This window comes from Microcaecilia unicolor, chromosome 3 (assembly GCF_901765095.1).
Source record: "Microcaecilia unicolor chromosome 3, aMicUni1.1, whole genome shotgun sequence".
In the NCBI taxonomy this organism is placed as follows: domain Eukaryota; kingdom Metazoa; phylum Chordata; class Amphibia; order Gymnophiona; family Siphonopidae; genus Microcaecilia; species Microcaecilia unicolor.
This window is the reverse complement of record NC_044033.1, coordinates 527,899,100-527,922,103: the sequence shown is the minus strand read 5'-3', so window position 1 is coordinate 527,922,103 and position 23,004 is coordinate 527,899,100. Positions and strand designations below refer to the sequence as shown.

At 43.2% G+C, this 23,004-nt stretch overlaps 1 protein-coding gene and 1 long non-coding RNA gene across 3 annotated transcripts in view; one reads left to right on the top strand and one right to left on the bottom strand.

The window, feature by feature from the left end:
• LOC115467320 (zinc finger and BTB domain-containing protein 24-like) overlaps positions 1-7,311 on the top strand; it is a 38,183-nt gene extending 30,872 nt beyond the window's left edge. The window contains exons 5-8 of one of the 2 annotated variants that reach the window (XM_030199192.1): positions 417-498; positions 5,197-6,982; positions 7,036-7,134; positions 7,252-7,311. In XM_030199192.1, coding sequence (XP_030055052.1) covers positions 417-498; positions 5,197-5,974 — 860 coding nt within the window. In that variant the 3' untranslated portion in view covers positions 5,975-6,982; positions 7,036-7,134; positions 7,252-7,311. Of the gene's footprint in view, positions 1-416; positions 499-5,196; positions 6,983-7,035; positions 7,135-7,216 lie in introns of both variants that reach the window. The other variant, XM_030199191.1, reaches the window with a different exon arrangement.
• The window catches only part of LOC115467326, a 145,740-nt gene continuing 125,518 nt past the window's right edge, over positions 2,783-23,004 (bottom strand). The window contains exon 4 of the long non-coding RNA XR_003941679.1: positions 2,783-2,844. This is a non-coding gene — a long non-coding RNA (uncharacterized LOC115467326). The remainder of the gene's footprint in view (positions 2,845-23,004) is intronic.

Sequence of the window (23,004 nt, the reverse complement as noted above, 5' to 3'; positions counted from 1 at the left end):
TGCGCTTTCCCACTCATGGCAGGCTCAATGCAGCTTATATGGGGCAATGGAGGGTTAAGTGACTTGCCCAGAGTCACAAGGAGCTGCCTGTGCCTAAAGTGGGAATCGAACTCAGTTCCTCAGTTCCCCTGGACCAAAGTCCACCACTCTAACCACTAGGCCACTCCTCCACTCTAAGTTTATTATTACCACCTGCTTGGACTCCTAAGAATTTCATAGCCATTACTGTATGTGAATAAGGTGGCAGGTTAGTAAACAACGCTGCCTTCTCTTCCAGTCCTCGATCCTGCAACCATCAACACCAGTTACACTGCTAGGGGCAGGGTGGAGGATGCCATACCCTAGAAGCAAATTTCAAGTGATGTTATTCTCTAATTTTCTGTCCGGAAACTAAATCCAGAACTTCTGTGTTCCAGGTGAAAGGCCATTCACATGTGAAGTGTGTGGAAAGTCATTCACAGCAAAAAGTTCTCTTCAGACTCACATTAGAATCCACAGGTAATGTATGTGTCAGACTTTTTTTCTTTAAATAGCAAAAATAAACCCCAAGGAAACAATGCAAGAAAAAGTTGCTTCCAGGTTTGATCTTCCCCTTAGGTCTCCTTTCATTGTTTTAGTACATTCGTATTTTTATTATTTTGGACCTAACATTAACGTTAGGTCTTGTTCTTAGTCTGTCCTGTTTCATCCTTCATTGCATGGGTTCTTAACCTTTTATGGTTCACGTATCCCTTTAATCGATCAGTGAAACTCTCACACCCTCTTCCTAAACTGCTGGTCAACTACATATATTGATGTTAGCCATTAAAATTACACTAGAACAGAGTTATACTAACAATAACTGCCTTCACTCTGCCTAGAAAGTTTCAAGATCTTTTCTGTGTTCTCTGCTTATCAAGAGGTGAGGGCACCCGTGGTAATGAACCCCTGCTTCATTGTAACCCTTAAGCAATATTTTACCTTTATTCTTCATTCCCTCATCGTTTTCTTTTGCACACTTGTAACTGTCCAGTACTTTCACAAGCAGCAGCAGTGCTAAAGTGACAGCCAGCTAGAACTGTCCAGGCCTTTCTAGTAACAGACCACAGGCATGTCACAAATTATGACATCACTGAGATTATGTCATCATCATCGGTGATGTCGTCATGCAGAGGTACTGTGCTATTTTACCAACAGAAGGCAAATATTACATTCTGCACATAACTCAAATATGCATAAAACCAAATTGAGCAGCGTTAACCTATCTCTAAGATTAGTAATGACACAGTCCTGCCAATGCACTGCTTCTGTGACGGCACACACATTTATTAATTGATTGGGGTTTATTTATGGCTTTATAAAGAGAGTCACCCAAGGTGGTATACAGCAGATGTATCTTGACATAAACCTTACAATTGTATTAACAGCATAACAACAGTAAATCAACCAAATATAAGAACAGACAAGACAGACTGAATCTTTGTAATAGGGAATAATATGATACAGTTAGCAAAATGCTACACATTAAAACAGCACAGGATAACAATCATACCAGACATATGGTAAATATTATAGGCAACATCGAAGAACATTCATGCAACACAAATGTGATACTTACAATGTCAGTACCATACAAATGAAACCTCCTAATATTACTACTACTACTTATCATTTCTATAGCACTACTAGACGTACGCAGCGCTGTACACTTGAACATGAAGAGACAGTCCCTGCTCTACAGAGCTTACAATCTAATTAGGACAGACAAACAGGACAAATAAGAAATAAGGGAATATTAAAGTGAGGATGATAAAATAAGGGTTCTGAAGAAGTGAATAAGGGTTAGGAGTTAAAAGCAGCATCAAAAAGGTGGGCTTTTAGCTTAGATTTGAAGACGGCCAGAGATGGAGCTTGACGTACCGGCTCAGGAAGTCTATTCCAGGCATATGGTGCAGCAAGATAAAAGGAACGGAGTCTAGAGTTAGCGGTGGAGGAGAAGGGTGCAGGTAAGAGAGATTTACCCAGTGAACAGAGTTCCCGGGGAGGAATGTAGGGAGAGATGAGAGTGGAGAGGTACTGAGGAGCTGCAGAGTGAATGCACTTATAGGTCCATAAGAGGAGTTTGAACTGTATGCGGAAATGGATAGGAAGCCAGTGAAGTGACTTGAGGAGAGGGCTAATATGAGCATAACGACACTGGCGGAATATTAGTCGTGCAACAGAATTTTGAACAGATTGAAGAGAGAGAGAAATGGCTAAGTGGGAGACCTAAATATGCAATATATTAGAGGTTCTCAACAGGTGGTACACACTCCCCAAGTGGGTACATGAGTCAGCAGCAGGGCTACAGAATGCCCCAGTGTCACAAGGCTTATAAATCCACTGATGGTGCTTCTTTCTTCCTCTGCACGGTACTGCATGATATTGATGCCAGCCAGCCACACTGGGTCCATGTGCACCACAGCTGCAGCTGACCGGCTGCCCATTCTGGATCAGTTGCTTTGCTGCAAGGCTCTCGCTGCTCCAGTCTGTTCTTCATTGGCTATCTGCCCCTCAATCGCTCCGCCCCCACACTGATTTCAGCCTCAGCAAACCATAGAGCTGGGCTGAGTAGGCAGCAGGAGTGTGCAGCCAGCAAGGCAAGTGTAGAAGCCAGGGTGTTCTGCAGACTCAGAACTTTGTTCACTAGTGGGTCCAAGAAAAGGGTTATCAAGCCTTCAAAGTTCAGTTATTATTACTAATGGAAGAGGGAGGCAGGGTGGGGAAGGGAGAGTAGAGGCTGGCTATGATTTAGTGGATGGGGGAGGGAAAACAGAGCAGAAGGTGGATGGGACGGTGAGCAGGGGAGAGCAGAAGGGGGATGGACTCGGGGGGTGGGGGAGAAGGGGATGGAACTCGATGGGAGGAGAGAGAATGGGGGAAGTGAAAAAATGCAATTGCAGTTTGTACATAGAAAAGAGAGAGGAAATATGTCAGTTCTAGTGAGGGAGGGAAGAAGAGAGGACAAATGGACAGTAGCCACTGAAAAGAGAGTTAGCAAAGCAGAAAAGAAATTGGATGATGGTAGAGGAGGGAACAAGAGAGAGAGATGGGGTGAGGGGAAGAGAAGTGAGGCAATGCTTGATAGTGGAGGATGGTAGGAAAGAGGCAGTGATGGAAGGAAAGAGAGAGAGGGGTAATGCTGGATGTGAGGGGAAGGTGGAGAGAATGGGCAATGCTGGATGTTGGCAGGAGAGAGACAGTAGCAGTGTTGGATGGGAGAAGAGAGAGTGACAGAGTTGGAATCCTAGATGGCCAGGGAGGGGGAGGAAATGTTGCATGGCAGGGGGAGAGAGACAGGGTTGATGTTGGATATTAGGAGAGATGGATGATGCACATGAGGAGAAAAGACATGTCAAATGGAGGGGAGACCCTGGCAAGAGAGTTAAGAGAAGAAAAAGGAAAGCAAAAACCAGAAATTGGAACAACAGGATTAGAAAATAAAATTACTTATTTTATTTTGTGATTAGAATATGTCAGTTTTTGGAATGTACATCTGCCAGTTCTGATTGGACCTTGGGGATGCTCAATTGAAATTTGTTTGACTGAGGGGGGGGGGGGGGGGTACTTGGCTTGAAGAACTTGAGAAACACTGTGTTAGAATGTTCATATAATATAAACATGACCCCCTAATACGCAACATATTAGAACGTCCATATAACATAAGGAAACATAATGGAGTTTTGTTGTGAAGTTTCTTAGTTTATTCTACAAGGTTCACTGATGCCTTGAATATTTAGGGTATTTTATCTCTATAATTTGTGAGTCTACTGGTTTAAGATGAAGTAGCACGTCTAAAAACAGATCTGCCACCAGCTTCCAAGAAAACGGCATTGTTTATTATTAGAAAATGAAGATGCCTCTTGGTAGGAAGACAGCAGAAAACAGGCTGTGAATTTCAACTATCAGACTTGGGAAGTGCCAGATATTTTATTATTCTTTATTATTATTTTATTATTCCAACGTCAATATGGTGCAAGTAATTCACAATCAGTCTTCCTTAGCGTCCCTCCGGACCGGATCAGGATTGGACTGATGGGTTGTGCTCGCCTACCAGCAGGTGGAGACTGAGAAAATACTGGCGAGCACAACCCATCAGTCCAATCCTGGTCTGGTCCGGAGGGACTAAAGGAAAGCAAATTAGCAGGTAAGATCTAATTTCTCCTTTATCGTCAAACAAGAAAAAAAGAGAGGAAGGAGGAAAAGACTTTCAGCCAAAATCTTTTTGTTTAGACCAAAGTCCAAATGCTGAGCGATTTCCTGACAAGTCTTTAAAAAAAACCTCCTCCTCAGAGCAATTTATGCTCAATTTCACCGAATTTTACTTAAGTATATAGAACATATACAATCCTCATAGAACATTTATTTTTATGCAGATTTAATTCAGTGAGAAGGCTGAAAGAGAGCACTTAACTGGCACCTTGTCCTACTCAACAGAACACTGCCGTTTCACCTAATGCTTCTTTGGGAGCTTCACCAAGCAATTGCACTATAGCGACTGAGAAGTGAAGTGGGCACATACTGCAGCGCAATTGCTTGGATTAGTTTTGAATTATTCTTGCAAATCTCCCCTCCTATCTTCCTTCCAGATCAGACACACACAGACAATACTGACATAGGAGGAGTGGCCTAGTGGTTAGAGCACCGGTCTTGCAATCCAGAGGTGGCCGGTTCAAATCCCACTGCTGGTCCTTGTGATCTTAGGCAAGTCAGTTAACCTTCCATTGGCTCAGGTAGAAACTTAGATTGTGAGCCCTCCTGGGACAGAAAAATATCCAGTGTACTTGAATGTAACTCACCTTGAGCTACTATTGAAAAAGGTGTGAGCAAAATCCAAATAAATTATTTGAGATTCTGTTGCTACTGAGATTCTACATGGAATGCTGCTATTCCACTAGCAACATTCCATGTAGAAGCCTGCCCTTGCAGATCAGCAACGTGGCCAAGCAGGCTTCTGTTTCTGCGAGTCTGACATCTGTCTACTCAGTGTGTATTCTGGGGAAGCGAGGTCTGGGGTTACATGGCTTAATATCGCTCATAAATTTTGAGACTGTTTCCTTGTATTTCTCTAGCTTATCTTTTCGTATTATAAAAAGCATTGCATTGTTGTCTGAAAAGCACAGGTCCTTGCAGTGCTGAGCCAAACCTTGAAGTGACACGTCTTCTCTTGTCTTGCAGAGGTGAAAAGCCATACACCTGCGGGGTGTGTGGGAAATCCTTCTCGGACTCCAGTGCGAAGAGGAGACACTGCATCCTGCATACGGGCAAGAAGCCTTTCTCCTGCACAGACTGCCATACGCACTTCTCCCGCTTGGACAACTTAAAGACGCACATGAAGATCCACAGCAAGGAGAAGCACATGCAAGCACAAGAAAGCAGCAGAGCGGAGGAGGCCCGCAATATTGTCCAGCTGCAGCAATACCAGCTCTCCTCATCTGCAGGACAAGAGATACAGCTACTGATCACGGATGCTGTGCACAACATAAATTTTGTGCCCAGCCATGGGCAGGCACTTAGCATTGTGACGGCTGATAGCCCCAAGAATGTAACACCAGATCAGACTACTAGCCTTGCTCTGCTTGCCCAGCCACTGGCCACCAATCATCGGCAAGCAGAGCAAATTCAGAGCCTTAACCTAATGGACAATCAAGTTGCAGTGGCTCAGCCAGAGGAAATGCATGTCATAACTCTCACAAAGGAGGCTCTGGAACAGCTTCAAAGCCGGGCAGAGGTTCTCCATCTAACAGCAGAACCATTGCACTCTCCCCAAAATACACAACTGAGCCATGAGCCCAACTGCACGTCCCAGACAACTCAGGACGCTAGCCAGCCCTCTGCGCTGATTGTAGAGCCAAATTTGTCTCACCAGACCTTGCCTCAGCTCCAAGGCCAGACATTCCAAATATCAGCTGGCACCGTGTCCTTCTTAAACATTAACTTGGCACCACCTGACTAAGGTAGAATCTGCTCTTCTGCCAGGCCACGTATTTTATGTACACCTTCTCGGTCTATACTCTTGCAGTGCTGATGAAAAGAAGTCAGCATGGGGTTTGGTTTGGTGAGACACGCATGACTTCTGGCTGCCATCTTCACAGGTGTCTCTCAGAATCATGATGTATGGATATCGCGGGTATAGAACTCCAGCAGTTCTCCTTACGCTCTTTTGCGACAGGTCTACCGTAGCATATCATCACTGAATGTCATTATTCTTTCTGTACCTGGGTAGCCTGTGGGAACAGTGACATTTGATAAACATACTTGATCATGATGCATTTAAGCAGCACTTGCCAATCTTTCTGCAACTTCGACCTCAACTTATGTGGCTGCAGAAAGTGTGCTCCGCTCCCCCCGGGTGGCTCAGGGCAAGAACCTCCTATCCAGGTTGGAACCCCAAATGGATCATGAACCCACTGTTTGAGAATCCTGTGCCTTATGGGGTACTTATGGCAGTTTATTGGATAGCGTTACTGACATGGCTTCTGTAATGGGATTCTGTGCTGACTGCTGTGTGTGTGTGTGTGTGGCTATCAAACATTGCTTTCTCTTTTCAAGAGTTTTTCTTTCACCAGTATTCACAAAGGTGCATTAAATATTAACATGCATTTACCATGGGCACTGTTATTATTAGTGGGATTTAGTCACTGGTACACACTGTGCAACATTAATGTTTAATGCACCTTTTGTGAACAAGTGCACGTAAGTAAATGGCTATGGACAGAGCTGCTTTTGTACTAGTGATAGTCCACACAGCTCACTGCCATGCTAGGCCATGGAACAAAAGAGGATTTTTTCCCTTTTACTCCTCTACATATCTGCTGCTCACAGAAGAAACAGCAAGAGTGCGAAGTAAACAACTATTATAAATAGCTGTTGGTAGGACTAGGCCGATGGCTCAGTGCCATTGGTATGTACTACGCTGCAGAAGAAGGGCCTGGGTTCAGTTCCCAGCTCAGGGCTTCCTTAGGTCAGCTGGATCTACTCTGCAGAAGAAGGGCCTGGGTTCAGTTCCCAGCTCAGGTCAGCTGGACCTACTCTGCAGAAGAAGGGCCTGGGTTCAGTTCCCAGCTCAGGTCTTCCTTAGGTCAGCTGGACCTACTCTACAGAAGAAGGGTCTGGGTTCAGTTCCCAGCTCAGGTCTTCCTTAGGTCAGCTGGACCTACTCTGCAGAAGAAGAGCCTGGGTTCAGTTCCCAGATCAGGTCAGCTGGACCTACTCTGCAGAAGAAGGGCCTAGGTTCAGTTCCCAGCTCAGGTCTTCCTTAGGTCAGCTGGACCTACGCTGCAGAAGAAGGGCCTGGGTTCAGTTCCCAGCTCAGGTCAGCTGGACCTACTCTGCAGAAGAAGGGCCTGAGTTCAGTTCCCAGCTCAGGTCTTCCTTAGGTCAGCTGGACCTACGCTGCAGAAGAAAGGTCTGGGTTCAGTTCCCAGCTCAGGTCTTCCTTTGACAGATGAGTAGCCTAGTGGTTAGTGCAGTGGACTTTGATCTTGGGGAACTGAGTTTGATTCCCACTGCAGCTCCTTGTGACTCTGGGCAAGTCACTTAACCCTCCATTGCCCCTGGTACAAAATAAGTACCTGAATATACTATGTAACGCGCTTTGAATATAATTGCAAAAACCACAGAAAGGCAGTAAATCAAGTCCCATTTCCCTCCCCTCCCCCCTTTAGCTCAGCTGGACCTGAGGATGCTGTGGGAAAGAAGGGAGTTATGGGTGTTACACAGTGGTGACACCTAGTGACTGACAGTGGTGCTCACAGAAAATTTAGTGGTGTGGGGAGGGGAGAGCATAAATAAAAATTACTCGGAATGCATCGCAAATGAGAGGTCTGCATTTCAATTAAAATTTTAATTCCACAATTAAAAGTATGTTAATTTTTCCCCTCCCAGTGCACCTTTGTGAGACTCTGGGCAAGTCACTTAACCCTCCATGCCCCAGAGTCACAAGGAGCGGCAGTGGGAAAAATGTCAATAAATAAATAACATACCTTAAATCACGTGACTCATCATGGTAATACATTGTAATCCAGATACAACCCTAAAAAATTAAAGAATGAAAAGATAAGAAATACAAATTGAAAAATTACAAATTAAATAATCTAAAACAGCCTTAAGAATAGCTATAAACAGAATTACAGTCCTCAGTGTCTACGTCAGAAAACCAAGCCTATAAATAATTTGTCATTAAAAGTCAGGGGACTGGCAACTGACTACCCTCTTCCCATGGGCACCCGATAGTTTGTTTATTTAATACATTTATACCCCACATTTTCCCACTAGTTGTAGGCTCAATGTGGCTTACATAGAACCGTAGGGAAGACTACAGTAAGAGTAAGGTAATGAACAATTAGGCATCATATAAACAATAAAGGTAGCAAAAGTTAATACATAGTTACAAGTTAATAAGATCGAAGAATCTTGCTGAAAACCGGAATGGATAGGTTAGGTTGAGTCTGGGAAGTAAGCCTTCTTGATCAGGATGGTCTTCAATAGTTTTATAAAATTTAGATAATTCTGAATTTATTTATTTTATTTATTTATTTCTTATTACATTTATATCCCACATTTTCCCACTGATTGCAGGCTCAAAGTGGCTTACATAAATCTGTAGTAAGGCTACAGTGCAAGAAGGACAATTGTACAAATTGAGAATAAGATAAGAAATAACAAACAGCAATAGGCAAGAGATAATAACAGGTAATTAGTGTCCTTGGATCTTATTAATAGAGTTAATTCAAATTAAGTTGAACCTGGGGAATAAGCCTTCTTAAACAATACTGATTTCAATAATTTTCTGAAATTTCGGTAGTTCTGGGTAGATTTTACTGATTTGGGTAGAGCATTCCACAGTTGAGTGCCTATGTAAGTAAAGTTGGAGGCGTAAATTGACTTGTATTTAAGGCCATTACAGTCTCTGGGTAGTGCAAGTTCAGGTATGATCGTGAGGTACTGGATCTGTTTCTGCGTGGTAAGTCAATTAGGATTCTGGAAGGCAGTTCTGGTCCATGGCTCCTGGTTGAGAAGAACTCGCTGCCATGCTAAGGTTAGATGAGTTGAAAAGGGGATATAAAGTAAGGAGGGGGAAATCTTGGCATCAGATTCTAGCAAAAGAAACAGCTGCCCCCCCCCCCCCCCCCCTCAACAAACACACTAGAAAATTGTAAGAGCTGGCTTCAGGTGTGTCACTCAGGAACCCATTGCTGTTGCTATTTAAAGAGAATGCCAGACACGCCAAGTCTAAATGATATTTCACTGTTTCGCCAGCAACCTAATTGTGGAATTAAAATTTTAATTGAAATGCAGACCTATCATTTGCGATGCATTCCAAGTAATTTTTATTTATGCTCTCCCCTCCCCACACCACTACATTTTCTGTGAGCACCACTGTCAGTCACTGTTTCTCCAGCAACCTAATGATGACCCCACTAGCCAAGTCCTTATCCAACCAAGGCCTTAACCCCTTCATCTATGCAGAGGATGTCGCTATATATATTCCTTACAAATCAAAACTGACAGAAATCACCAACGAAATCAAGATCAGCTTGAACATCATGGACTCTTGGGCAAATGCATTCCAACTAAAATTCAAAGAAAAAACAAACATGCATATTTTCAAAGCACTTAGCCTTCCAAAGTTCCATAGAAACCTATGGAACTTTGGAAGGCTAAGTGCTTTGAAAATATGCCTCACTGTGTTATCCTCTCATCCCAACACAACGCAGACAACCCCACAATTATCAACACCCCAGATTACTCCTTCCCTATCTCAGACAGCCTGAAAATCCTCGGCGTTACATTGGCCCGCAATTTAACACTAGAGAGCCAAGTGACATCCACAACAAAGAAAATGTTCCACTCAATGTGTAAACTCAAACGTGTGAAACAGTTCTTCCCGAGGGAAACATTTCGCAACCTGATACAATCAATGGTACTAAGCCATGTAGACTACTGCAATGGAATTTATGCAGGATGCAAAGAACAAACATTAAAGAAACTTCAGACCGCTCAAACACGGCAGCTAGGCTTATCTTCGGAAAAACGTGATTTGAAAGCGCAAAACCCCTCCGTGAAAAACTACACTGGCTCCCAATCAAAGAACGCATTGCTTTCAAAATCTGCACTCTGATTCACAAAATTATGTACGGTGAAGCCCCGGGATACATGACAGACTTAATCGACCTACCAACTAGAAACACATCCGAATCAACATGAACGTACCTAAATCTGCAGTACCCAAGCTGCAAAGGACTCAAATACAAATTAACTTACGCATCCAGTCTCTCCTACATAAGCACACAACTGTGAAACGCATTACCAAAAGCTTTGAAAACTACATACGACCACCTAAACTTCCGGAAAAAAAACTAAAAACTAACCTGTTTAAAAAGGCATACCCTACCAATCCAACATAAATGCCTGATCTCTGCAACACAACAAAACTAAAGTACGTAATGGACATAACACAACTCCTCCGTTGTACAATTCCCTAATGTGGCCGTGCCACATGAACTTTATCTTACCACAACATCGCTTTATATTTGTTTACACCGGAGTCTCCAAACGCTTCTTCGGTACTATGTAAGCCAGATTGAGCTTACAAATAGGTGGGAAAATGTGGGATACAAATGTAACAAATAAATAAATAAACATGCAAGAAAGTGGATGTTAACATAGACCAGCTCTTAGATCTTAGTAAAACTAAGAAGATTTTTCCAAGTATGTACAAGTTTTCCCACATAGTCATCACCTTGCTGATCCCCTGAATATACCACACTGATGTAGTTCTCTGCTCTCTTTACTGTAGAGTAAAGATGTCCATTGTGGGCTTCTGGAACATTAATGCTGTGGGATAGAGGGCTTACAGTCCCGCTCCTGTCGGCAGCCATGGAGAAGCTCACTATGTGAATGCACAGAGGTGAAAGGGAGACCAGAGGTTATTCCACCTCTAGGAACAAGTCCTCTGTGAAGAATTGAGAAGTGTGCTGGAAAAAGAGGCACTATATGGATAAACCCTCTAAAAAATGAAGGTTGGATCCAATGATGGCACAGGCCTTTGGTGCCAAGATAATTGATGTCTAAGCCAGGGCTGGCCTAGGAACAAATGGCAAAAAAGGAGCGCTCAAAATACCTAAGCCCATGCTTATATGTGTGCCAGCCTTGGCACCACCAAGGTGTTTAGTGCCATCCCTCTTTATGTTATCAACATACTTGGTGCAGCTCCACTGGCGACTTCTGTACCAAAGACCCCAAAGCAAAGTTGGCTAGTATTGATTCCAGAAGCTGGTGACTCATGTCTTGACCCCTCTTCAGCTCATCAGAGTATAGATGCATCCAATCTGGGCATGGAGGCCTTCAAACAACCGGTCATGACAGTTTTGTAAGAGAGGCCCCCAACAAGGCCAATACCAGAGGTAACTAAGGGTCAGTTGTCTCCAATCCACATCAACTTTTAGTTTAATACAGGCTTTTTATAGCCTGCAGCTCTCAACGGCCATATACAATGGGTTACAATTTATGATTTCAATGTTAAAATTCTGAACTCCCGCCCCCTCCAAAAAAAAAAATATATATGTATATACAATCCTAAACTTCAGTTCACATCTTCAAACTTGTATAATCTCCTTCAATCATTATTGCATTATTAAAATACAGTAGCAATCTTTAATAATCCAAGTTTTCTAATTGCCTTCAGAAAGCCCCATAATCATTGATTGTACAAGTCAGTTCTTCCCTGTAAACATTGAGGGTGTAGAGTTGGCCATACAGCATTCTGCTTTACCATAAGCCAATGACCCAGTTCAGGAAGGCCAACCTTGCTGGGGTTTGTTTTTTTTTCCAAATGAACAGTAAGGTTCCCATATTCCAGATGACGTTTGGGGGAGATGGTGTAATGGAGAAGAATTAACCAGGTTGCCCTCAGACCCTTCTCCCGCACAGCCACAAAGTACTTTTCAATCTGAAGACTTGGATATTTCAGGTTCTTTCAGAGAATGATAAGGAGGTTCACTTGCCCCTCCAACAGGATAAAGAACTCAGGCTAGACATCTTCCAACTCCTCCAATATCTAGATGTTCCTAAGGAGTCCATAAGGGTGCCAATCTATGAGCTACTCAAGGAATCTCTAGATCCATGTCTTGAGAAAGCTCAACCTTAAATACAGGGCCTAGCCCAGGTTTCAACATGGTAAAACTTCCATATTAGTCTCTCGTGGTGGAGTTGGCCCTCAAGAAAGTAAAGATTTTGAGAGAATATTCAAAACCTACTTGGCAAGAATTTCAAGATGGATCTTTCAGGGAAAAACAGTTTTCATTGCACCATGCTGAACTCAAATAGTCGCACACCAGCTCTACATCCACCAGTGTTTCCAGCACTGGACACTTTTTGCACAAGCACTGAAGGATATGTTTTTGGACCGATTCATCAATGCAGAACAGTGTGTAAAGCATCTGATCAAGTCTGCTTAAGAGGCATTAGACATCAGCCAGAACATCTTTGGTAGCCACAGGAGCTAGAAAGCTGAATTGGCTTATAGGGCCTTTGTGAGAATGTACATACATTTAAAGAATTTGTTCATTAACCAGGTTAAGGAGATGATCAACCTCATAAGCGGGCACTATGCATTTTCCAAACCCCCTCCTTGGGCACGTTGAATTAAACTGTTACTTATGGGAACCAACCCTTCTCTTGCAAAGTGCACTCCTTCAGCAGAGGAGGTCTAATTGATTATATCTGTGGCAAATATAGCAGAGACAGTAGCAGTAGAAGCCCTCTGCCTGAGAAAGGCAGCAGTGTAGGATTCAATCTGTCACTCAACCCAGGCCTACCTCAGTTTTTTGCAAATTGAGCAGCATAACCATTTCCTCCCACACGGCAGGTCCAGTGGGAGGCAAAGTCCAACTTTTCAAAGTGAAGGAAAATAATTAATACAATCTTTGTTCTGAAAGTAGCCAGGGTTACAGGTTGAATTTTTCTCAGATGCTGATGGACCATCCCATCTGCATCTATACACAAGACTTTATGTTTTATTAAGAGTGGTTTCCCTCAGAGAGGACAAAGAACAGAAATTCTAGTAACTGATACCAACAAAGGCTTTTATATCAGGTATTTCCTATTTGTTAAGATGGTAGGGGATTTGAGGCCAGTGTTTGATCTGAGCTAGTTTGTAGTTCAGGAAAAGTTCAGATGAATTCATGATAAATCATCCTCCACTGAAAGACTGATACAATTTCCTAAACCTCAAGGCAACGTATATGCACACAATTTGATCCCCCACACCAGCAGTTCCTGCATTTCATGGTCTGTGTTACCCATGACCAGAACTGAATGCTATTTCCTTTTGCTCCATCAGCAGCCCTGAGAATCTATCTAGCTGAAGCAATTGCTACTCTGCAGAGGTTGGACAGCTTTGTCTTCCCCTACCTAGATTGGCTGATGAAAAGCTTCTTAGCCAAGGAGGCCAGGCAGTCCCTTCAAACAACAATTCATTACCTAGGGTTATTAAGTTTCATCATCAACTACCCAGAAGCAGTCTGTCACCCATCACAGTGCCCCAACACATTAAAACCTTGTTAAAGATAGCTAATGTTCTAATGGCTATTGTCAGAAAACTCATGCGCAAATCAAGCTTCTCAACTTGTTCAGTCAAGACACTGTTAATCTGCTTATGAGCCCTTGGGCCCCGGCTGAAGCCTAGTATAGGGGTTAGGTCGAGGGCGGGCCAAGCAGGCACTACACTACCCCAGCTACCAAGCCCTGTACACACACATGCAGCAACCAACTTGCACCACAGAAAAGGGAAGATAGGGCAATCAGGCAGGCCTCACGGCCTAACTGGAACCGATTCACTCAGAATTCATGCATGCGGGCCTCATGGCCTAACTGGAACTGAGTCATACTTAGGGAGGGGAGAAAGATTAAACGAGGGGTCCCCCACGGGGACCGGAGCACCAGCAACCCCTTCAGTGCTGGTAATCAAGGAGGAAGGGAAGCATACACAGAAACCCGTCAAGTTGTAGCCCACCACACACAAAGAAAGTAAGGGACTGTCAAGATACTGTAGGCAGAGACCCTCAGCAATCAGGGAAGGGAAAAGTGCAAAACGGAGTGCAGAGCCTAACACACACACCAGCACAGAAAGGGACAGGGCTCTGTAATACAGGAGGTAATACAACAAAGAAAGGACTGAACCAGTCACACCGGGAACTGTAGTAAACAGAACTGCCAGAAGCAGAGAAGCTCTGCAGACAAAGGGTTAAACCACGGTCAGCATACAGACAGTAACTAGTGGCAGGGAAGACTGCAAACAACAGGTAATCGGGAGTACAATGAAAAAAAAAAAAAAACAACCCCCACAGAGAGAAACAAAGGGCAGCACCTGCCAAGCAGAAACAAACACAGCAGGAAGGGAACTCTGAAGGGAAGCAAAACAAACAGACTGGAACAGAACGAGGAGGGACTTACCACACGGCACCAGAGCCAAAGAGAAACCCAGGCGTAGTGAGAAAGGAAATTAGACACACGCAGGTAGAGACAGAGCAATGGAAAACTGCAAGCCAGCATAGGAGAACAACTCCACACAAGAAAAGAGCAAATAGCTTAGACAGAGCACAGGTAAGGCTTCAGCAGAATCGGAGAAAACGCCAAAGCGGGGGTTGACGGAAGGGGTGAGCTTAAGTAGATCAGACAGCCCAGCACCTGACGGACCAATCAGGAGTGGTCCCAAGCACTCCCCTGTCTGACTAGCAGAAATACCAACAGAATCATAACAGACACTGCTTGATGATGCCATGCCCTATGACCCCCCCACCCCACACACACACACATTTTTGAGTTTCAGTGTTTATGTGGCAATTCCAGTGGGACTACATGATACACCTCTCTTTATACCAGGGGTTCTCAACCCAGTCCTCTGGACACACCTGGCCAATCAAGTATTTGAGATATCCACAATAAACATGCATTATTATTTTTATGACATTTCTATCCCACGTCTTAACTCATGCATATTCATTGTGGTTATCCTGAAAGCCTGACTGGCAAGTTTTGTCCTTGGGACTGGGTTGAGAACCCTTGGCTTATACAGAATGACAGGATCTTCCATCTTTCAGACAGTGGATAATGAGAGAGAGACCGATGCAAGGGCTGATGTTCTATCAGCCACATCACCAGAAATATGTTTAGTACACAAAAGAGCTTTATTGAAAAATGGGAGGTATTAGTAAATCAATCTCCAGGAACTGAAAGAAAATTTCAGAGCCTCCACTAAACTTTTGTCAGGAAAGAGAATCTCGATTCAGATGGACAATTAGGTAGCTGTATTTTATTGTATATAAGCAAGGAAGAAATGTCAAGGAGATTCTGAAATTTTGGAATCGGGCAAACTCTTGTTGGATGTCTGTTGGCATCATACTTCTGAATAATCAGAATATATCTCAGCTGATGCCTAAAACCTTAAAGAACATATTCTAGAGCTATGGATCTCTGTCAATAGATCTCTTCACATTAGTACAAAACAATAAACGGCTCTTCTGCTTCAGAAAGATAAGACACTATCACAGAAACTGACACAGTGGATGCTTTTCCCATACAAGGACTTGTAAAAGTCTTCATACTGGTAGATTTTTAACATTCTGCTGTGTAAAAAAAATTTCAGTTCAAAATGCTTTAAAGGGTTTTTTCACTGATCTACACAACATATTCAGCACTTTCAATGAGAAAAAAGGTATCAATAGAAATCAAACAAAATAAAACGTGGAAAAGAAAATAAGATGATACCTTTTTTTATTGGACATAACTTAATACATTTCTTGATTAGCTTTCGAAGGTTGCCCTTCTTCCTCAGATCGGAAATAAGCAAATGTGCTAGCTGACAGTGTATATAAGTGAAAACATTCAAGCATTACTATGACAGTAAAATAGATACCATTGGAGATTCTACATGGAATGTTGCTACTATTGGAGATTCTACATGGAATGTTGCTATTCCACTAGCAACATTCCATGTAGAAGGCTGCGCAGGCTTCTGTTTCTGTGAGTCTGACGTCCTGCACGTACGTGCAGGACGTCAGACTCACAGAAGCAGAAGCCTGTGCGGCCACATTGCTGATCTACAAGGGCCGACTTCTACATGGAATGTTGCTAGTGGAATAGCAACATTCCATGTAGAATCTATAGAAATCAAACAAAATAAAACATGGAAAAGAAAATAAGATGATACCTTTTTTATTGGACATAACTTAATACATTTCTTGATTAGCTTTCGAAGGTTGCCCTTCTTCCTCAGATCGGAAATAAGCAAATGTGCTAGCTGACAGTGTATATAAGTGAAAACATTCAAGCATTACTATGACAGTCTGACAGGGTGGGAGGATGGGGGTGGGTCGGAGGTATGCATGGGGACATCAAAGCATATCATTGATATTCTAACAGGATGGGTGTGGATAGGTGAGGGGTGGGGTGATCAACAGAGAAATACAGCTTTATGGTTTATAATGGGCTAGGAACCCCATATCCTTGTTAAGTCCTTTCTGTTGGGTGTTAAAATATTCAATCATTCTGACTTCAAAGGTCTTACGTTCTTGTATGGTTTTAAAGTTACCTTTCAGGATTCTCACTGTGAAATCACTGGTACAGTGTCCTGGTCCTGTAAAATGTTGACCAACAGGCGTGGGAACCCTGCTGGTACCGGTATTGTTCATATGATGTCTATGTAAATTGAATCTTGTCTTAAGCATCTGGCCTGTTTCTCCAATTTAGCATCCTTCGTTACATTTTTTACACTGAATGATATATGTAAAATGTTGACCAACAGGCGTGGGATCCCTGCTGGCACCGGTATTGTTCATATGATGTCTATGTAAATGAGAAAAAAAAAAGTTAGCCTGTCTTTGAATATTTCTGTATCTGAATTCCAGAAAGTTTGGGACAAGTACGTAGGATCTCTAAGGGAGCGGAAGAGAGAGTGGATGGTATGAATTGGCAGACTAGGTGGACCAACTGGTTTCTATCTAGTTCAAGTTCTATTTCACTTCTGTGCACTATACAGTAGGGAACAGAACTGTTCTGCACCCACATCATATTCTGCCTTGTCCATTATAGTTTCCTTGCTTCCATCAGCTGCCGATCAGAACTGTACTTCAGCTCACAGACTACCAAGAAAGGATCCTACACCATTTACTAGCCCATACACCATAGATGAGGAACAAACTCTGGTAGCATGTTTTCACATTTCCAGTTAATAAATAGACATTAACAAAATTGATGATACCTTTTTTATTGGACTAAATGGAGCCACATAGTAACATAGTAGATGACGGCAGAAAAAGACCTGCATGGTCCATCCAGTCTGCCCAAGACAAACTCATATGTGTATACCTTACCTTGAATTTGTACCTGTCCTTTTCAGGGCACAGACCATATAAGTCTGCCCAGCAGTATTTCCTGCCTCACAACCACCAGTCCCGCCTCCCATCACCGGCTCTGGTACAGACCGTATAAGTCTGCTCTCCCCTATCCTCGCCTCCCAACCACCACCCCCTCTTCCCTCCAACTGCTCCGCCACCCAATTTCAGCTAAGCTTCTGAGGATCCATTCCTTCTGCACAGGATTCCTCTATGCATATCCCACGCATGTTTGAACTCCGTTACCATCTCCACCACCTCCCGCGGGAGGGCATTCCAAGCGTCCACCACCCTCTCCGTGAAAAAATACTTCCTGATATCTTTCCTGAGTCTGCCCCCCTTCAATCTCATTTCATGTCCTCTCGTTCTACCGCCTTCCCATCTCCAGAAAAGATTCATTTGCAGATTAATACCTTTCAAATATTTGAACGTCTGTATCATATCACCCCTGTACCTCCTTTCCTCTAGGGTGTACATGTTCAGGTCAGCAAGCCTCTCTTCATACGTCTTGGAACGTAAATCGCATACCATCCTCGTAGCTTTTCTTTGCACCGCTTCCATTTTTTTAACATCCTTCACAAGATATGGCCTCCAAAACTGAACACAATACTCCAGGTGGGGCCTCACCAACATCTTATACAGGGACATTAAAACCTCCTTTCTTCTGCTGGTCACTCCTCTCTCTATACAGCCTAGCAATCTTCTAGCTACTGCCACCGCCTTGTCACACTGTTTCGTCGCCTTCAGGTCCTCAGATACTATCACCCCAAGATCCCTCTCCCTGTCCGTGCCTATCAGACTCTCCCCGCCTAACACATACGTCTCCCTTGGATTTCTACTCCCTAAGTGCATCACTTTGCATTTCTTCGTATTGAATTTTAATTGCCAAACGTTAGACCATTCTTCTAGCTTCTTCAGATCTTTTTTCATGTTTTCCACACCCTCCGGGGTGTCCACTCTGTTGGAAATCTTGGTGTCATCCGCAAAAAGGCAAACTTTACCTTGTAACCCTTCGGCAATGTCACTCACAAATATATTGAACAGAATTGGCCCCAGCACCGATCCCTGAGGCACTCCACTACTCACCTTTCCCTCCTCCAAGCGAACTCCATTCACCACCACCCTCTGGCGTCTGTCCGTCAACCAGTTCCTAATCCAGTTCACCACTTCGGGTCCTATCTTCAGGCCGTCTAGTTTATTTAAGAGCCTCCTGTGGGGAACCGTGTCGAAAGCCTTGCTGAAATCTAAGTAGATGATGTCCATAGCACGTCCTTGATTTAATTCTCCTGTCACCCAGTCAAAGAATTCAATGAGATTCGTTTGGCACGATTTCCCTTTGGTGAAACCATGTTGTCGCGGATCTTGCAACTTATTGGCTTCCAGGAAATTCACTATCCTTTCCTTCACATTGAGCCTTCAAAGAGGTGGGAAAATGTGGGATACAAATGCAATAAATAAATTCATTTTTGACTAGCATTCAAAGGCAATACTTTGTTAATAGCTCCCAGGAAGTCCTATAATTCCAAGCAGAAGAGGCTTTTATTGCATTGGCAGGGATAACTTTCCTGAGCACTTCTAGGAAAACAGGTTCAATTCACCCATTAGTGTCCAACTTCATGGAGGACTTGTAGCATACACAACCTCCAATAAAGAAACCTATTTCAATGTGGACTTAGCCCAGTTTGGGAAACACACGCAAACCCATGGATTTAGCAGATCTAAAATACCTAATCTGATTACAGCCCAGTAAGTAAATAGTTTTTAGGCTCTCATCTTATACTCACCTGCAATTTTTTCATAATAAGGTGGATTTTAGACTGCATCCTACATTGCTGATGAAAGTGGATATACCATTTCATTATCAACTGAGTTTCCCATTTTGTTCTCAAGCTTCACACTCATAGGGACAAGCAGGCCCTAAGCTACTTGAACTGCAACAGGTGGTGACTCCTAATGTGCACCCATGCATCACGTAGCTATAGCTTGGGTTCCTCTTTCTCCACATGCATCACATTGCACTTTATTTATTTGTTGCATTTATATCCCACATTTCCCCACCTCTTTGCAGGCTCAATGTGGCTTACAATACATCATGAATAGTGGAAATAAGAAGAAAATAGACATCTGGTATTACAGAAGGGTTATGGGTTACATGGTAAAGAAATACATGATAGTAATATAACAGAAAACATTATAAGACAGTTCTAGATATAAGTGGGGACTTTCACATGTGTTGATCTTTATGGTATATCTTGTCAAAGAGATGGGTCTTCAATAGTTTACGGAAGTTGGTTAATTCGTAGATCGTTTTCAGGTTGCTTACGTTAAACATCATTTGGATGCCCAGTCTCATAAGGTCCTCTTGCAATTTAACAACTTTGAATAACTTTATGTTACCAACAAATTTAATTACCACTAGATCATTTCTAAATATGTTAAAAAGCAGCAGTCTCATCAAAGATTCCTTGGGAACCCCACTAGCTACCCTTTTCCGTTGAGTATACTTACTATTTAACCCTACTTTCTGTTTTCTGTCTTTGAACCAGTTCTTAATCCAGAATAGGACATTACCTCCTATCCCATGACTTTCTAATTTCCTCAGAAATCTTTCATGAAGTACTTTATCACATGCGTTTTGAAAATCCAGATACACAATATTGATTGGCTCACCTTTATCCACGTTTATTCATCCCTTCAAAGAAATATAGTAAATCGGTGAGGCAAGATTTCCCTTGACTAAATCCATGTTGGTTTATCTCATTAATCCATGCTTAAGTATATTTAGTGGCAATCACAGAGACATGGTTCCCAGAGAACCAAGACTAGGATGTAGTTATACCGGGCTATAATCTGTTCAGGAAAGACAGTGTAGGAAGAAAGGGAGAGGAAGTGGCCTTAAATGTTAAAGATAATATTAACCCCACATGACTGCAGGATCTACAGGGTAAGGAAGAGACACTGTGGGTCAATCTAGAAATAGCAAATGTATTTACATTGGTGTAATATACAGTCCTCTTCATAGACAGAAGATATGGACATCTAGTGGCTTGAGGTAGATATTGAACGGAATAGGTGACAGTATTGATCCTTGTGGTCCCCGCAGGTCAGTGTCCATGGTGGTGATGAGTTGTTGCCAAACATTATGGATTGTTGCCTGTCTGATAGATAGGATCTGAACCAGGCAAGTACTATTCCATTGATACCTGTTTCTGCCCGTCGTGCTAGCATGATATCATGATCCACAGTGTCAAATGCAGTACTAACTATCGAGGCAAATATGTGTCCTCTGTCTGTCCTACCCTATCCCTAATTTGTCCTGTCTGTCTGTCCTGATTTAGATTGTAAGCTCTTTTTGAGCAGGGACTGTCTTTTCTTCATGTTCAATTGTAAAGCGCTGTGTATGACTGGTAGCGCTATAGAAATGATTTGTAGTAGTAATAGTAGTAGTAAATCCCTTGTCTCGGTTTCTGTGAAGATCATCTAGTAGGGATACGAGGACCGTTTCTGTTCCATAACCGGGTCTGAATCCAGATTGACATGGATCTAGCCAGTTTTTCTCTTCTAGCCAATCATTAAGTTTAACACAGACTGTTTGTTCTATGAGTTTCCCTAGAAATGGGATGTTGGATATTGGCCGGTAACCTTCAAGTTTGTCCTGGTCAAGGTTTTAGAAATCAAAATAATCAAAATAAATATTTGGGCTCTGTTTACTAAGCCACACTAAAGGCACGCTAGTGCTTTTAACACACGCTAACACTAGAGACGCCCATAGGAATATATGAGTCTCGAGTTCAGTGCATGCTAAAAATGCTAGCACACCTTAGTAAACGGGGCCCTTGATTTCATGCACATCTCTTATTTGTTGAAATATAACTAAATGGGCTATAAGCCCCTCATGCAGCCCATTGGTTTTCTTTTATTTTGTTCTTGTGCCAAGCCTCTCAAGACTTATTAACTGTAAAGTCTCAATATCTTGAAGTATATCCTAGGCACACCAGCACACGCCTGAAGTCTCTTTATTTTCTGAAGTTTCCTGTATTGAATACATACAGATAATTTACTCACAGCCAGATGTTCAGAAGTGTTGCCCCAGGGCACAGAGACTCCGTAATTCTGAGAGCTGTATCAGTGGTTGGAGGTAGAAATCTGAAGAAAGGCAGCTTTATTGCAGAGGTGGGAAAATAGTTGAACAGGCAGAAGTAGCTCAGAGCTGGGTGATTGGAAAGTGCAATATCTCAGTAGAAGGATATATTCAAGGTAAAAAAAACAAGTTCGTTCCAAGGAGTTTAGCAGGACAAGTGCTGTCTGAAGCAAGATGGAGAATGTCTCCTGGAGAGAGAGAGAGAGAGGCCAAGAAGGGGCTCACATAGGCCCAGGGAGGAGGGGGTAAAGAGACCAATGGGCACAGAACCTGCCATCAGGTTGCAAGGGTGGTCCCAGAGCACAGCCCTCAATTGGAGGGAAAGGTCATACCTGGCTGACCTCTCAGGACAGAGATAGTAAGAATGACCAGGAAATGATAAGAGGTAGACAAAGGAGCCAAGCTTGGCTGAGAAAGAGAAGAGGTCTAGGCAGCAACACAGACCAATAGTAACAGATCTTATACAGACAGGCAGGTGTGGTTGCACTACCTGTGAAACTACATTACGCACAATGCAATGCCCATGCATCTTTGCAGTGAGGACTGCAGCAGTAAAATTCCTTAGAAGTGAGAATAACAGTAAAGGCATTAAACACATTTTAGGGTCACGTTATAAACTAGTGCAAGGCAGTCGGCGGACAGAACATCTTGTGATGACTTATATTGTGCCAAAACTGAAAACTCTTACCTCTTCTATCTGGTTGATAATAAAAAGAGCTCATTGTGAACACTATGCACCCTAAAAGGTTGTTTTGTGGCTGTACATGAGGAATTGTGATACTGAATAATTAAGTGTATGTTTTTGATCCTAGTCATGCATCCAAAGTTTATATAATCCTTTCAAGAAAGCCAATTAATCATTTAACTTAGTAGTGGAACATAATCACAGAGGCACTGTATGGTCGCATTTTCACAGGGGTGGACTGACCATTCGGGCAACCGGGCAGTACCCAAGGGCCCAGAGTCGCTGTCCGGATGCCCGCTGCACACTACAATCCTCCCCGGTCCTACATTAAAAGGTGCGCCACTGGTGAACTAGTGGCCTTTGCAGGGGGGAGGAGGGAACATGTTTTTTCCTGTCTGTTGTGCTGTTGCTATTCCCCCTGCCCGCACCATTATACTTTAAAAATGGCTGCCAAGACTCCCTGTGGAAGTCTCATGAGACTGTCAAGACTACCGCGTGAAGTCTCAGCCGCCATTTTGAAAACACGGCGCTGCGGGGGAATAGTGGCAGAGCAGCAGGCAGGAGAGAACATGCTCCCCCCACCCAAACACAGACCACTAGACCACCAGGGCCCTTCAGGTAGGATGGGGCAGCAGGGGCGTTGGTTGCGAGGGCAGCAGTGCGGCGGTAGGGTGTGTCGGGCAGTGGCTGGGCGGAGGGCCCAGACCACTCTCAGTCCGCCCCTGCATTTTCAATATGGTAATACTAGAGCCCAGCTAAGGAAT